The 15,567-nt window shown below is 43.8% G+C and overlaps 1 protein-coding gene across 2 annotated transcripts in view; it reads left to right on the top strand.

The window, feature by feature from the left end:
* COG2 (component of oligomeric golgi complex 2) overlaps positions 1-8,453 on the top strand; it is a 51,684-nt gene extending 43,231 nt beyond the window's left edge. Inside the window, exons 13-18 of one of the 2 annotated variants that reach the window (XM_050769165.1) lie at positions 1,458-1,655; positions 2,591-2,663; positions 2,950-3,092; positions 4,573-4,712; positions 5,865-6,045; positions 7,762-8,453. In XM_050769165.1, the coding sequence (XP_050625122.1) occupies positions 1,458-1,655; positions 2,591-2,663; positions 2,950-3,092; positions 4,573-4,712; positions 5,865-6,045; positions 7,762-7,863 (837 nt within the window). In that variant the 3' untranslated portion in view covers positions 7,864-8,453. The remainder of the gene's footprint in view (positions 1-1,457; positions 1,656-2,590; positions 2,664-2,949; positions 3,093-4,572; positions 4,713-5,864; positions 6,046-7,761) is intronic. The other variant, XM_050769176.1, reaches the window with a different exon arrangement.
* The last annotated feature ends 7,114 nt before the right edge of the window (positions 8,454-15,567 follow it).

Consider the following 15,567-nt stretch of genomic DNA (forward strand, 5'->3'; position numbering starts at 1 on the left):
TCCATGTTTTCCCTTCTCAAAACCAGATTCTTTGAACTGCCTCCAAATTAAAAAAAAAGATGTTCATTTTAATTTCAAGGTGATTATGAAAATCATTAGAAATAAAAATAGGTGCATTTTAATACTTAATATTTGGAAGGTTACAAAACGATATTGTCATCAACATAAAAAGGTATTAAAATTGTCTTTTCTTTTTTGAATATCCTTTTCCCTTTTCAAATAATCAAATGTATTAAATATCCACATGCCCTTGGTGACTTATTAATACTCTACAAAAAGCCAGAAATTCTTGATCCACAAGAGCGTTAGTACAGTCCAATGCTCAGCACCAGCCCTGTGGGTTCTTACTAGGACCTCGGATAGCTGTGCTGCCCTTTCTCTGGGGGAAGCGTGAGTAACAGACTCTCAGGTAAACCAGTCATGGCAGTGTGAGGAGTATGCAAAGGAGATGTGTTCTAAAAAATAAAAAAGACAACATGGAGAAAACAGCACACTTTGAATAAAATCTTTGTTATTTGGAGTAGGAAAGGATCCCAGTCCTTCTCTTGCAGTGTATTTTAATGGAAAGAGTGTCAGCTTTGGAGCCAGTGTCAAACTTTGGCTCTTGAACTTTTTAATTCTGTGGACCTAGAGAAATTAAGCTGAGTCTTCATCTGGAGAATGGGAAAACAGCTTCTATACGTGGCTGTTGTGAGGATTTATTTGGACTAAAGCTCCTGTCAGGTAATGGGAGTCTAGTGAAATCTAGTTTGTCTTTCCCTTTTGCCTTCCCTCTGCTCAGAAGCGTCTTAGTGGACCACCCTGGGCCGTCAGCTGTTTCTGAAGACCGCTGTATGATTCCCCTGACAGAGTTGGGTTAGGACGATTATTCAGTTAGGCTAAGCATGTGTTCTTGCTAGCCAGGAATTCTCTGTTTATCTGTAATAGATTACTTTGCCCTGAATGTTCATTATCCCATTCTATCCCATTCTTTTCTTGATGCTAGCTTACTTCTTTTTAATTTTTTTCCCTTATAAACAATGTTACGCAAAGAACACTTTGTTTTTTGTATTTGAAGGTTTGGATTTTGATATTTTACCCTTATTAATTATAATTACAAATATGATATGTTATTTGCCTAACATAATTGATTTTTTTTTTTAAAACTTGTGATGTCCCCAAAATTAATTTTATTGTGGTTTGGGTACTTTATTTTTCACATGGTTTTTTTTTATCACCAGAAAGTAGACAAGTTCCAGAAGGTAAATGTACATGGGGGCGTAGTTTGTCCTTGTTTCTCTTAGTACTTCACTCCTTCCTGTAGATACAATAAGGTGTACTTTTATTAGTAAGTTTTTACTAAGTGTTATGTAGACAGCTAGCGTTTAATGGTGAGTTATTGACACACATATGTAATATATAAATGCTCATGTATCTTGCTAGTGTAAAAGTAGTTAATCAGTGAAATCCTTTTTCAGCTTTCACTCAGGCCCATTTCTAATGAAAGTCCCAAGGAGATCAAGAAACCTTTGGTAACTGGTAGCAAAGAACCTTCCATCACCCAAGGAAACACTGAAGACCAAGGAAGTGGTCCTTCAGAAACAAAGCCTGTGGTTTCCATTTCCCGCACTCAGCTCCTGTATGTGGTTGCAGACCTGGACAAGCTTCAGGAGCAGGTAAGCCTGTGTCCCAGAAGAATTCCAGGTGCTTGGTTTAATGTTTTCACAGGAGGTAGCATGTGTAAAAGGCAAACACCATTGGGCCTTACGGGGCTTAAATTGTGGGGCCCATGGGTACCCCAAGAGAGGACCTCTCACCTCCCTTTCTAGGTGTCCCTCCAGCTTCCGCTGACAGATCATGTCCATATAGGGTTTCTAAGGGTGTGCACTTCTTCTGCGTGGAGTGCATTCTGTATTGTATTCACCTCCACCCTGCTTCCTTTTCAGTAGTGATGGGACAAGCTGGAGCAGCCATGCTTCCCCCGCTTTTTTTTTTTTTCCATTAGCTCACCTTATTCTGCTCAGGCATGATCTTTAGTGGGCTGGATTTCAGTTACTTTACATTAATTTACCCCAGTATTTTCTGTTGATGTTTAATCTTCAGCTATACCTTGAAAGTGCTAAAATACTAAAACTTCTTCCTCTGTTTTCTCTGTATAGATCCATATGTTTTTGCTTGTAACGTTAACTCTGTGGGGTGAATGTAGTGGTGAAGTCCTCTGATACACAGTTCTGCTTTCCTCAACGTTAGATATTTTGTGGTGCTTGAATAAATACCGTTTTGAATTTTAAAATTTGTATGTTTTCAGTAAGAATATGGTCTTTACTGTGTCTATTTTCGTATTATGGAGAGCCATAGAGTAGAAAATGTTTTTGCTTATTTTCTGTGCCTGTTAGTAGCCATTAAACCATGTGATTTCTCATGTTGTTGAAATCTTTTTATAGTAAAAGCATTAAAACTGTTTCTTTCCTTTGATGAAAATTACTGAAATTCCTGATTTTAGATTCACCATTCATTAGCAAATTCTAGCGTTTGTAGATGCAAATAGAATCGCCTCTTCTCTTTGATTTATAAAAAGTAACTGAATATATAAAGTGCATATTTATTTCAGCTTCCAGAACTCTTGGAAATAATCAAGCCAAAACTTGAAATGATTGGCTTTAAGAATTTTTCTTCTATCACAGGTAAAAATGAATCTTGACTAAGCAAATCTTTGAATAAGAAATGATTTAAAATAAAATTTCAGAGACTGTAGGGTATATTTAATTTAACATTTTCTTCTGTAGTTGTAAATCCTTGGTTGTTTCTCTATTCTATTCTGTATTATAACTTCCCTAAATAAGATGTTTTGTTTAATTCATTTGATCTGATTTATTATAGTACATACTGTAAATGCTGTGACAGTATTTCAAATGAAGTTCACATCTGGGCCTGAGCATGATGATTAAATCCAGTCTTTAATCTCAACAGCAGCCCTGGAGGACTCCCAGAGCTCTTTGTCAGCCTGTGTGCCCTCCTTGAGTAGCAAGATCATCCAGGATTTAAGTGACTCTTGCTTCAGTTTCCTAAAAAGCGCGCTGGAGGTTCCCAGGCTTTACCGAAGAACCAATAAGGTCAGCGCCATTCATGGGAGAGAATTCTGAGGTGGGGAAGTGTGTATTAGGAAAGCCAAAGAGGAAGGAAGGAAGCGGCGGATTCCCAGGGTAGCCTGAGACAGACTGAGCTCATCCCATTCTGAGAATAGTATTGATGAAGAGAGGGAGGTTCGGCAGGGGTGAACAGGGGCTCTGGGCAACAAACTGAAATAGTTAGACCTTTCCCATCCTATCCTAAAAGTATTTAAGGATGTACTCAGTTTCCTTTTGGTCTTGCGGAAAAGTATGTTTTTCAGAAAAAGCATTTTAATAACATTTTAAAGTCCTATACATTTTTGTCTCCATATCTGGTATTCCACACTTTATATCTTGTTCCCTCTTTGTTGTTACTGGAAATATAGTTGGCCCCTGTGTCCCCAGGTTCTGCATCCACAGAGCCAACTGTGGATCGAAAATATTCAGGGAAAAGAAAAACTACAACAATAAAAAATAATACAGGCCAGATGTAGTGGCTCACACCAAAATCCCAGCACTTTGGGAAGCCGAGGCAGGAGGATTGCTTAAACCTAGGAGTGTGAGACCAGCCTGGGCAAAGTAGTGACATCCAGTCTCCACACATAAAAAAAGTTTTTATTAAAAAAAAAATACAAATGTTAGTACTCTAAAGATGATTTAAACTATACTGAAGGGTGTGCATAGGTTTTATGCAAATATGATGCCATTTTATATTTGCTCCTTATTGTCTGATTTGAAGCTGCCTCTCGGAAGTGGGAGAGAGAGAAACCTATTTTATGTTGCCAAATATGTTGTTTTTCTTCAGTAATCTACCAACTCTCCCTTTCTAGTCAATAGGTTGCTACAGTAATATATTTCCTGAGAGTCTGTGTTAGGGTCAGACCCCGTGCTAGACACTTTACATAGTCTTACTATCCTCCTACGAAGTGGGTGCTAGTATTGTCATTTGCAGATGAAGAAACCAGAGCTAAGAAAAGTTACATTCCTGAGCCTGGATCCTTGCTTCTCAAACGGTGGTCTGATGATCAGCAGCATTCACATCACCTGGCGGGTGGGAGCTCGCTAGAAAAGCACAGTCCCAGAACTCAACCCTTCCACCAACAGAATTAGAACCTGAGTTTTCTGCCCCCAACAGAATTAGAACCTGAGTTTTACGAGATTGCCAGGTGATTGATGTGGACGTGAAGCTATGGGAAGCAGCCCTAGTTTCGATGCCCTGAGCCATGGGTGGCTGTGTCAGCCAGCACCTGAACCCAGCCTGGCTCCAGACGTCACCTTCTTGTGCTGGCTCTTCTTATTCCCTCATGTTCTCCAGGCAGCTTTCTGTGGACCCCAGTGTTACCTTTGGGAGGGATGGAAGTTGTTCATGTCTCAAAACTAGAACATTAATAGTATCCTTTTGGACTTGAGGTCTGGGTAACTTACTCTGTTTCTTTTCTGTTTTTTTCCTGTGCATCTTTATCTCCTACCAACATCATTCCAGGAGGTCCCAACCACAGCTTCCTCCTATGTGGACAGTGCTCTGAAGCCCTTATTCCAGCTTCAGAACGGACACAAGGATAAGCTCAAACAAGCAATAATTCAGCAGTGGCTAGAAGGCGCTCTCAGTGAAAGCACTCATAAGTAAGTAAATTAAAAGTAGACCTTGTGGGCCTTGCTTAGAAGAGTCTGCGGCAGAAACCCCCGAGGCCATCAAGCACTGCGTATGAATAAAGCAGTGAGACTGCCTAGCGCTTCTTCACTGGATTAGTCAGAGTGTGGTCCCGCAGTTTGCTACCTCCCTCCCCACACCCCCGTGGACAGCCCGTGGGCCGGCTTCCTCTGCCTGGGCCGCAGCCTCACTGGCCATGTGCACAGTGCCCCTGCATCTCCTGGGCCTGCCTACGTTCCCTGCAGGTGCCGTTCTCCAAGGTCCAGCCACATTCTTCTTGGAGGCCCTTTCTTTGCTCAGCCCTGTCAGTCCAGAGTGGCTCTAATCATAACAGATAATCAAAGAACTTAGGTTGGTAATCAAGGAAGAGAAAACATACATTTAAAAGTAATTACAGCTGACAAGGACTCGATTCCTAAAACCTCTAAAACACATGAATGTCTTTTTCTAATGAAATACTATTTTCCTAAATCAACAAGTATGCTATTCAATTTTGTTACTGATTTTGTTTAATTATTAAATATTAATTTTGCAGTAGTATTTTATTTACTTAAGATTTAAGTGGCCATTTATGGGTTAATTTAGAACATAACAATAATGTCTAATACAGTTTTTGTGGGCAAATGCATTTCAAATGCCAAGTAACCAGCTTGTAGACAAAGCTTTGAAATATAACTCACTTATAATTTCAAAATTATATTGAGAGTATTTTAAAGACAATGAACTTTATTGAAAATTCTGAAATACTTTTACACTCTAAAAGATGAACTGTTCCTAGAACTGATTGGAAATGAACTTGTTACTTGATCTGGGGCATGAGCTACAGATGTCCACCCTCGATTAAATTTTAAACAAAATCCATGCAAATACATACTTCTTAAATTCTGAGGGAATGCTGTGTTAGACACTTAAGACTATATATACACATATGTGTCTGTATATATGTGTGTGTATATATATAAAAAAATGATTTTAAGAAACTTAATGACTTACTATGGCTGAATTTTCGTTGGAAACGAATTTGTATCTTAAAAATCTCTTTTTTTGGTCCACAAAGCCAGTCACTGTATTTGGTGTTACACACAAATGCCTCTTTTCACCAGTAAACGTGTCTTCTGCTCAAGGTACTACGAAACCGTGTCAGATGTATTGAACTCTGTGAAGAAAATGGAAGAGAGCCTGAAAAGGCTGAAACAAGCCAGAAAAACCACTCCCACCAACCCCGTCGGTCCCAGTGGTGGCATGAGTGATGACGACAAAATCAGGCTGCAGTTGGCCCTGGATGTTGAGTACTTAGGAGAGCAGGTAACCCATCAGCCGCCGGCAGCTCCAGTGAGCCTGAAACCAAATTCTGAGAGCCGGGCAGTTACTTGGTGGCTCACGTGATCCCAGAGATGCTGTTGCAGTGGCTAGGGAATTGCTTCCCAAGTGTTAACGACTAGGAGTCGGGGCTCCCAAATTATTTTGCCTCTAGGCAATATGAGAAGGAAAAGGTAGAAGAAAATGGAGAATTCCCGTTTTGAAGTCCAGTGGCATGCTCTCTGGTGCTGTTGCCATCTGCTGGTTTCCCCAGTGCCCATGCTCACAGAGCTCACTACAGTGGGACTTTTTGGTCGAGTGCCTGATACTTAATTGGTGCTAACCCCAGGCTTTTGAAATCCTTGCTGGTTTAGCTTAAAATAACTGAAAGCATTTATCCCTCTATGGTGCGTAGGAAATCCTCTGAGCAGACCTCCTCTGCTTCCCTGGTTGGCTTTTGTAGGTTTCCTATAAAACACAAATTTTAGAATCATGGCATGTGGCTGAATGGTAATGTGGATATTATCACTTAAGATATGGATAACATGTAATGAATGTCTGAGGTGAAAATGAAATTTCATCATAAAATGAAATGTTATGATACTGTGAGGACAGTTCATAAAACCTCTAGATGTTCAGAAACTGGCCTTCTAAACTGTTGAAGTGTCATCCCACACAGTAGTAGGTCCTCAAAGGAGGCCTTTCCAGAGGGAAAAAAATTGAAATTATAAAGTTTCCATAAGAGGACACTTGGTCTTGATTTGGAGAACTGAGACAATGTTAATAGAAAAAGCAAAAAAAATAAAAGCAGTCAAAACAAGACCCTTGATTTTCTAGCTTACTAAGGAATTTCTTTTACACGTCATGATCATCACTGAAAATTCAACTGTTTTCTGCTTTGAGATGAATTTAGAGATATATCCTGGTAAAAGTCAACTGCCATGTTGCTTTATTTGGCAAAAAAACCTAAAGACTTTTTACAAGCAAGAAAGTATATTATAGAAAGGTGAAGAGCCAATGAGCAAAAGAAAGGGAAGGAAGGAAGGAGAGTGGGATAGGGAACTAAAAGGAAAGAGAAGGGAAAGAAAAGGTGCCTCCGCAGTCCCGGTCCCAGAACAAACCACAGAATGCTGACAGATACTTGGTGTGTATCTTTCCGGATCTTTCTCTGCGTGTGTGGTGCGTGTGTGTATGTGTATGGATGTATACGTGTATGTGTGTTGTTATTGTCATTTTTAAACAAAAGTGGGAACATAGTGTGCCATGTCTCAGTGACCAAAATAATCCACGGTAGTTGCTGTGCCAAGCAAAGTGTTTTCAACTCATCTGATTCTAAAAGGTTTTTGGCAATATGTTAAGAAACTAAGAGCACAGGCCAGTACTTTTTTGAAAATTCTCTACTTAAAAAATAGTTCACTTTTTTATTTCCCTAGTGTAGATTTTCTTTTCTAGTGTTTTTTAGGCCCACAAAAGGGGCTCTTATTCTGTCTGATTTATTGGACTAAGATAAATTAACCTACTGGCTTCTTAGAATGGTAAGTGTTTGACCCCAAAAACCTCACATTTTACAAGAAGTAAACCCTTTGCTCTAGAGGAAAAAATATCCTACAAGTCTTCAGGGAACTGTCTTCTGGTTTAGTAGAGGATGAAGATTTTCTTTCTTCCCCCTCCCACATTCAGCTTGAATTGCAGTAACATAATTCATTCTCATGGCCTTTGCAGATACAAAAGCTGGGACTGCAAGCAAGTGACATAAAAAGCTTCCCAGCTCTCGCAGAGCTTGTTGCTGCTGCCAAGGACCAGGCAACAGCAGAGCAGCCTTAAGCATCTTGGAAGATCTCGAGGTTAGATTCTTAAGCAAGAGAAGAGTTGGACTTCCAGGCTGAAGGGGAGAAAGTGACTCTGTTCTCTTAGCAACCGTCCGTAGCGAAGAAGTGCTTCCAGCATCACTCCAGCGACACGCCCATGCGTCTTCTCTCAGCGTATTTGGGTTTTCCTTTGCCCAAAAAGAACACAAAAGCCTTTTTCCATTGTATGGAAGATAGTTTTTAAGACATTTGAAACTTTCTACTATAGTTTACAGAACAAATTATTTTATTTTTATTGTAAATCTTAGTGTGGAAGAGCTGATTTCTAAAATATGATTAAAGGAAATCTATACCTATGAATGTCAGGAGTTGTCTCCCTGAGCCTGCAGTTGGAAGTGACGACTGTAGTGGAGTGATGTCCTGTATAGAAACGCCCTTCTCTGAAATAAAGAGAACTCCTGGGCTTTCTAAAGAGGCTGCCGGAGGCCGTCCTCCACTGCCACTGTGTGTGGGAGCAGTGCTTCTGATCCTGCTGTCACCGCAGCCTCCGGCAGGGGCCGGCACCAGTAGGAAAGACCTCCTTCCTAAATAAAAGACGTGTCTCCCGGGAGTGTGTGCTCCTTTTCTTTGGGAATTCCGCACCAGGAAAGCACTCCTCATCACTCCTGCCTGTAATGACATGTGTTCCCTTCGAGACAGGTGCCCCTCTTAGCACCAATGGGAAGGGTCCTGGCCAGCACCAGCCCTTTCTTTCAATGTGTGGGAGTTCCTTTCCTTGGAGGGGTAACACAGCTTCCTTAGGAGTCGGCAGGCCCCGCCCTTCCTGGCAAGCTGATGTGGATAGAAGGAAGGAAGACTGCCCTGAGAAGAGCTGGAAGCACCGGGGAGAGGCACTCCAAGACTGGTTTGTTGGTTCGAACTCACATAGGCAGCATGGAGCACCGTGTAGCCCCTGCCTAGCTGTGGCTTCAGCCCTCCCAGCCTGATGAGGAGCTGGAAGCAGCTATGTTAAGTCCTTAGTCTTGCATTCCCGTGCATCTCAGTCCCTTCTTTGTTCAAAGGTTCGCCGTAGGGAGAGGAAGTAAATGGTAGGGAATGAGAGCAGGTCCTGTAGTTAGCAGGCTTGAGTTTTTTAGCACAGACCGGGATGAGGAGGGCTAGAGAAGTCAGAGGAAATCCCAGTGATGAAAGCACCAAGAGCCAGGTGTGTGTGGAGCCCCAGGGGCTACCACGCGGCCCCCAGCCCACCACAAAGAGTGGCTTCCCCTTTCTGTTTGCAGGTAACAGACCTTGGACAGTGGCCCCCTGTGTAGAGAGCATCTGCTTTGGGCTTAGCGCTGGAGGCCCTGCCCCTGGAGGGGGTTGTGTCCAGTTGTAGAGTTCAGTGCTGGGAAATTTGGTCAGTGACAGAACCATGGGACACAGACAAACAAGGGATTTCTTCTCAGGGCTTGACCTCCCTGCTGTGGGAGCCGGCTCACCTGGCAGGGCTGTGGCACGGTGCGGTACCATCAGCAGGGCGCCGTCGGAAGGAAAGATGGGCTTGCAGTGGGGGAGCGAGAATGAACTGGAACCCGTGAGGATAAATGGAGCCCGCATCTGGCTCTTGCTGCCTCCTGGTCTCCCCAGTTCAGTGATGGGGTGACGCGCAGAGGAAGCTGCACTTGCACTTGGTCCAGGATTCGGGGAAGCCGAAGGAAGAGACTCCACAGGAGCTGGAGGAGTTGCGTGCCTGCCTCCTGCCCCAAGCCAGCAGGAGAGCGTGCAGCTCTGGGTCACCGTGCGGGAGCCGCAGTGGAGCCCAGGCTGCAGCAGCCTGCTGCGTGTGAGCATGCAGCCACCCCACCCCACCACCTGCAGCTGTTTCCTGTGACCAAGGCCAACCTCAAACCATCCAGGAGGGGAGTCATGGGGAACACAGGTCCAGCCTAGCTAAGCCGATCCAGTGCAAAGCTACCTCAGTAACCACATGGAGGTAAGCTACTTCCTCCACCCCAGCCTTCATCGATAGACCCCAAATGTTTGTCCCCATCTCCCTGAGTGCTCTGCCCTTCCCATTTGTTTTAGAACATAGAAGGAGAGGGTTATGACTTAACATCCCCTCCAACTCCAGCATTATTATTCGCATTTTACAGATGAGGAAACGGAGCTTAGGTCATCAAGATAACTAATAAATAGGGTTGAAACCCAAGCAAGATAATTCCAGAGCCTGGTTTACTAATTGTTAGGTAATTCTCCATCCCTAAAATCAGCACTACAATAAAGAAGTTGACAGTCAAGAATTGGAATGTAAGTTGTTGATTTCTTTGACCCTGTCAAGCCCCACACTGGCCCTGGACTCAGCACACTGCCTTTCTCAATGACAGCCTTGATGCCATAACTCCTGCTTCTAGGAAACATGCCTGTAATCCCAGAACTTTGGGAGGTCGAGGTGGGTGGATCACCTGAGGTCAGACGTTCAAGACCAGCCTGGCCAACATGGTGAAACCCCGTCTCTACTAAAAATAAAAAATTAGCTGGGCATGGCAGCACGTACCTGTAGTCCCAGCTACTCAGGAGGCTAAGGCAGGAGAATCACTTGAACCCGGGAGGCAGAGGTTGCAGTGAGCCAAGATCGTGCCACTGCACCCAGCCTGGGCAACAGTGTGAGACTCCGTCTCAAAAAACAAAAAGAAAAAGAAACAAGAATCTTTGGGTAAAAAGCAAAAGGCTTCAGAGCCTTTGTCCGTGGCTCCCCCAGAACATCTCTCCTTTCTTTGATACGTGTTTTATTTGCTTTGCTTTGGAGAAATTACTATTGAATAAAGCTTAAAGATGGAATAATACTTATATACTATAAACCTGTAATTAGTTTCAATTTTTCTAACATATAGACTTAAAAGAGGGTGCCAGCCACAGGAGAAGTTTTTTCGTTCTACTATAACACTGCTGGGGAGGCCGTGAGTAGGTCATTCGGGGACCCAGGCTGACTGGAAGTCAACCATCTCCATCCTATGGCTCCCAAGTTCACCCTGGGGAAACCTCCTGCGTTCATTTCCAGGGCTGCTGTAACAAATTACCACAAGTGTGGTGGCTTAAAACAACAGAAGCGCATTCCCTCACAGTTTTGGAGGCAGAAGTCTAAGCTCATGGTGTCAGCCGGGCCGTGCTCCCCCCGCAGGCTCGAGGGGAGATTCCTGGCCTCCTCCAGCGTCTTGTGGCTCGAGGTTCCTTGGTTACGGCAGCATCACCCCAGTCTCTGCCTCTGTCTTCCCGTGGCCTCCTCCCCTTCTGACGGATAGGGACACTCATCAGATTCAGGACCCACCCGGTTAATCCAGGATGATCGCATCTTGAGATCCCATGCTTAATTACATCTGTAAGGACCCTTTTCCAAATATGTTCACATTCACAGGCTCTGGGGGTGGGAGGTGGACATATCTTTTTGGAGGCCACCGTTCAGCCCACTCCCCCTCCACTGCAGCCTACCAGAAAGAGAAAGGATTGTGACGGGGACGCCCAGGGTGTGGCTATGGCCCCAGTTTGGATGAGCACAAAATCCTTCCCCCTCACTCCAGTGTGTGGAGCTCAGGCATGTGGGGCCTGGAACTGTAGTTTTAGTTGCGTGTCCAGAAAGGAGAGAAAGAAAAAAAGGATTTGGAACTTCTGCAGACAAACTCCCCAATCTCTGATCTGGGATCAATAAAGGTAATCCTCACGGGTCCCTAGAACTGCTATATAGAGTTGCCCATATGGGAACCCCACAGTCACCCAACAGTGCTGCCCATGGCTTAATGATCCCAGCAATGGAATAAAAGCAGGGTCACTCAGGAACTGTAGTGCAGGAGGTAAGGGCTGATTTTCCTTTGCGGGGCCCTTTTGAAATAACCATGAAGCTCTCTGGTACTCGGGTCTAGATGTCACTCCAACAGCAGCAACAGCTCTGGTGGTACAGTAATTGGAGCCAGCATGGCTGCGTCATTGACGACGTGGACATCTCCATAGTATGTTGATGTCTCAGAACTCAAAAGCAATGATCAACGCAGATGCTAAACTGTTAGATTCTTAAACAAGATCTGTTAGGGGTCCACGTTTGAAGGCAGTGTTATTTTCTCTGTTCACGGCATCTGAATACATCTGGTGGATCTTTCCCTCCCTATCAGCAGCCAGACAATCCAGTCGGTTCCAGCAGTTTGTGAAAAGCAGGCCTTTGCCAGTTGGCAATCCTCTCTCCATGTAAGACCTCAGCCTCAGCGCCCTCAGGGAAACGCTGCTTGTCTTTTGAGATGCGCACACAGTCCTGATGCTGCCTGTGAGTCTCAGTGTTTGCCCTGAAAATATCCTGCTACTTTTAATCAGCCACTAAGCTTCGTGTTGGATGGCTGTGAACATCTGTGAATTGTTCAGTGAAGGAAGGGTTACCTTCATTTGATTGCGAAAGTTTCTCCATTTTCCACTCAACCCTCAGCTGGTTTTCGTGTGGAGACTGAATTTCAGAACAATCAGCATTCTCATTTTTCCTTAGCTCTCACTAATCTTGAACTAAAATATATTATTGGCCGGGCGTGGTGGCTCATACCTGTAATCCCAGCACTTTGGAAGGCCAAGGTGGGCAGATTACCTCACGTCAGGAGTTCCGAGACCAGCCTGGCCAATATGGCGAAACCCTGTCTCTACTAAAAATACAAAAATTAGCTGGGCATGGTGGCGGGCACTTGTATTCCCAGCTACTTGGGAGGCTGAGGCAGGAGGATCGCTTGAATCCGGTAGGTGGAGATTGCAGTGAGCAGAGATCTCACCATTGCACTCCAGCCTGGACAACAGAGCAAGATTCCATCTCAAAAAAAAAAGGGGGGGGGAATTATTAATCTTCAGAGTGGCATTCTGACTGTTTAAATCTCTTGTGTAATCCAGCTTGATGGCATGTTGGGACCTGATTGAACCTCCTATGCTAAACAACTGAAAATCGACACTGTGTGAAACAGCGCCACCCAGTGTTGGATGCCGGCAGTGCAGGGTCCCAGAGAGAAGGGGCAGGTGGGGGGTCCTGCGATGGCCCAGGGTCTCGCATGGAGGGTCTCTGGATGCACAGGAGCATTCAGAGCCCAGCCGACTCCCTGAGAGGAGGCAGTGTGGAGTTTGGGAACACTGAAGAGGCTGGAACTGGGGGTGCAGAGTAATGGAGAGGAGCGAGGTATCTGGAGCGTATTGACCAGCCTGCCTGTATAAAGAGGTTGTCAAGGCCAAGGAAGGAATCCCCAGAAACGAGCAGGTAGAAAAAAGCCCCAGAGCAAAACGGGCCTGAGAAAAGTGTGTCCAGAGTGGAAAGACGTGGAGGGTGGGGGTATGGCCCCAGCAGTGGAGCCAAATTTACCTGATGTAAAGGGCTGCCCTGAAGCTACCTCACAAAACATAGACACAAGCCTCGAAGGATGACACTCTCTCCACCTAACTTCCTGTTTTTAATTTTAGCTGCAGGGTGTACATGTGCAGGTTTGTTACATGAATATATTGTGTGATGCTGAGATTTGGGCTTCAGTGGAACTCGTCACCCAAATAGTGAACATAGTAGTGAGTAGATAGTTTTCCAACCCTTGACCTTCTCTTTTCCTCCCCTTTTTAGAGTCTCCAGGATCTGCTGTTCCCATATTTATGGCCCAATGTGTACCTAGTGTTTAGCTCCCCCTTAAAAGTGAGAACACGTGGTGTTCGGTTTTCTGTTCCTGCATTCATTCATTTAGGGTAATGGCCTCTGGCTGTATCCATGTTGCTGCAAATGACATGATTTCATTCTTTTTTATAGCTGCATGGTATTCCATGGTGTATATGTACATTTTCTTTATCCAGTCCACCACTGATAGACACCTAGATTGATTCCATGTCTTTGCTATTGTGAGTAGTGCTGTGGTAAACATCAGTGCATGTGTCTTTTTGGTAGAATGGTTTATTCTCCTCAGGGTGTATATGCAGTAATGGGATTGCTGGGTCAATGGTAATGCTATTTCTTTGTTCTTTGAGAAATCTCCAAACTGCTTTCTACAGGGGCTGAACTAATTTACAATCCCAGCAACTGTGTGTGTGTGTTCCCTTTTCTCCTCAGCCTCACCAGCATCTTCTGTTCTTTCGATTTTTTAATAGTAGCCATTCTGACTGGTGTGAGATGGTATCTCATTGTGGTTTTGGTTTTCATCTCTCTGATCATTAGTGATGTTGAACATTTTTTCATATTTGTTGGCCGCTTGTGTGTCTTCTTTTGAGAGGTGTCTATTAGTGTCCTTTGCCCACTTTTTAATGGGGTTGTTTTTGTTGATTTGTTTAAGTTCCTTGTGGATTCTAGATCTTAGACCTTTGTTGGATGCATAGTTACTAATATTTTCTCCCGTTCTTTAGTTCATCTGTTTCCTCTGTTGGTAGTTTCTTTTGCTGTGCAGAAGCTCTTTAGTTTACTTAGTACCGGTTGTCAATTTTTGTTTCTGTTGTGTTGGCTTTTGAGGACTTAGTCATAAACTCCTCACCTGGATCCAGCTAACTTAACAGAAGAATAAGACTACTCAAGTTCAGGGGTGTGGGCCCTGAGACCCCTACTCTCTTGAAGTGATACAGTCACTGACATGTTTATGGGTCCATCAGAGTCACTCAGAACATCTCTGATCATTGTGCAACTTTAAAAATTGTGTGGGGTAAACATGTCCACACAAAAACCCACACATGGGTGTCTATAGCAGCTTTATTCACAATTGCCCAAACTTGGAAACAACCGAGATGTCCTTCAGTAGGTGAATAAATAAACTGTGACACATCCAGACAGCGGCATATTATTTAGCAATAAAAAAGAAATGAACTATCATGAAAAGACATGGAGGAACCTTAAATGCATATTACTAAAGTGAAAGAAGCTAGTCTGGAACGGCCACATACTGAATGATTCCACTGTATGACATCCTGGGTGGGAAAGGCAAAGCTATGGAGAAGATGGGAACAGGATCGGTGGTTACCAGTGGTTAGGAGGGAAGGAGGGATGAATAGGAGGGACACAGAGGATTTTCAGGGCAGTGAAACTCCTGAAAATTGTCTAAACCCAGAGAATGTACAACACCAAGAGCCAACCCTAATGTAAACTATGGACGTTGAGTAATAATGATGTGTCAGTGTAGGTTCGTGGGTTGTAAGAAATGGACCACTCTGGGTGGGGGATGTCAATAGGTGGGGAGACTGGAAGGGAGTAGAGGGTATATGGGAAATTGCTGTGTCTTCCTCTCCGTTTTGGTGTGGGCTTAAAACTGCTCTAAAAAACTAAAGTCTGCTAGAAAAAAAAATCACATGGAATGGTATTCAAATTCACCATACACGATTCAAAACCTTCAGTCCATGTTTCAGTAGTTGGAATTTTTCAGATTTTAGGAAGGTAAAGTGGCCCATATAGTGTATATCCCATAACACCCCCAGGGGCTTCCGGAATAACACCTTATAATCACACGTACATCTTTGTGCAGCAAATTGAGGAATATTCACACTATCAATTTTTTCTTCTGAGGATCTTAAACAGCCTGATGTCTGTCCCCATCAGGTTTTACTGCCAAGTGCGTAAAAAAAATCTTTCCATTTTTCAAACTAATTTCCTCAGAGACTGTTCAAAGCATCCCCTGACCATGGTCTCATGCGCAGCTGAAATCTCGGATTGACAGTGATTGTAGTTGCTGAGTAATTGCCTAGTCTAGGAGACAGGCACTTGCAACTCCAG

The sequence above is a fragment of the Macaca thibetana genome, chromosome 1 (assembly GCF_024542745.1).
Source record: "Macaca thibetana thibetana isolate TM-01 chromosome 1, ASM2454274v1, whole genome shotgun sequence".
Taxonomy (NCBI): Eukaryota; Metazoa; Chordata; class Mammalia; order Primates; family Cercopithecidae; genus Macaca; species Macaca thibetana.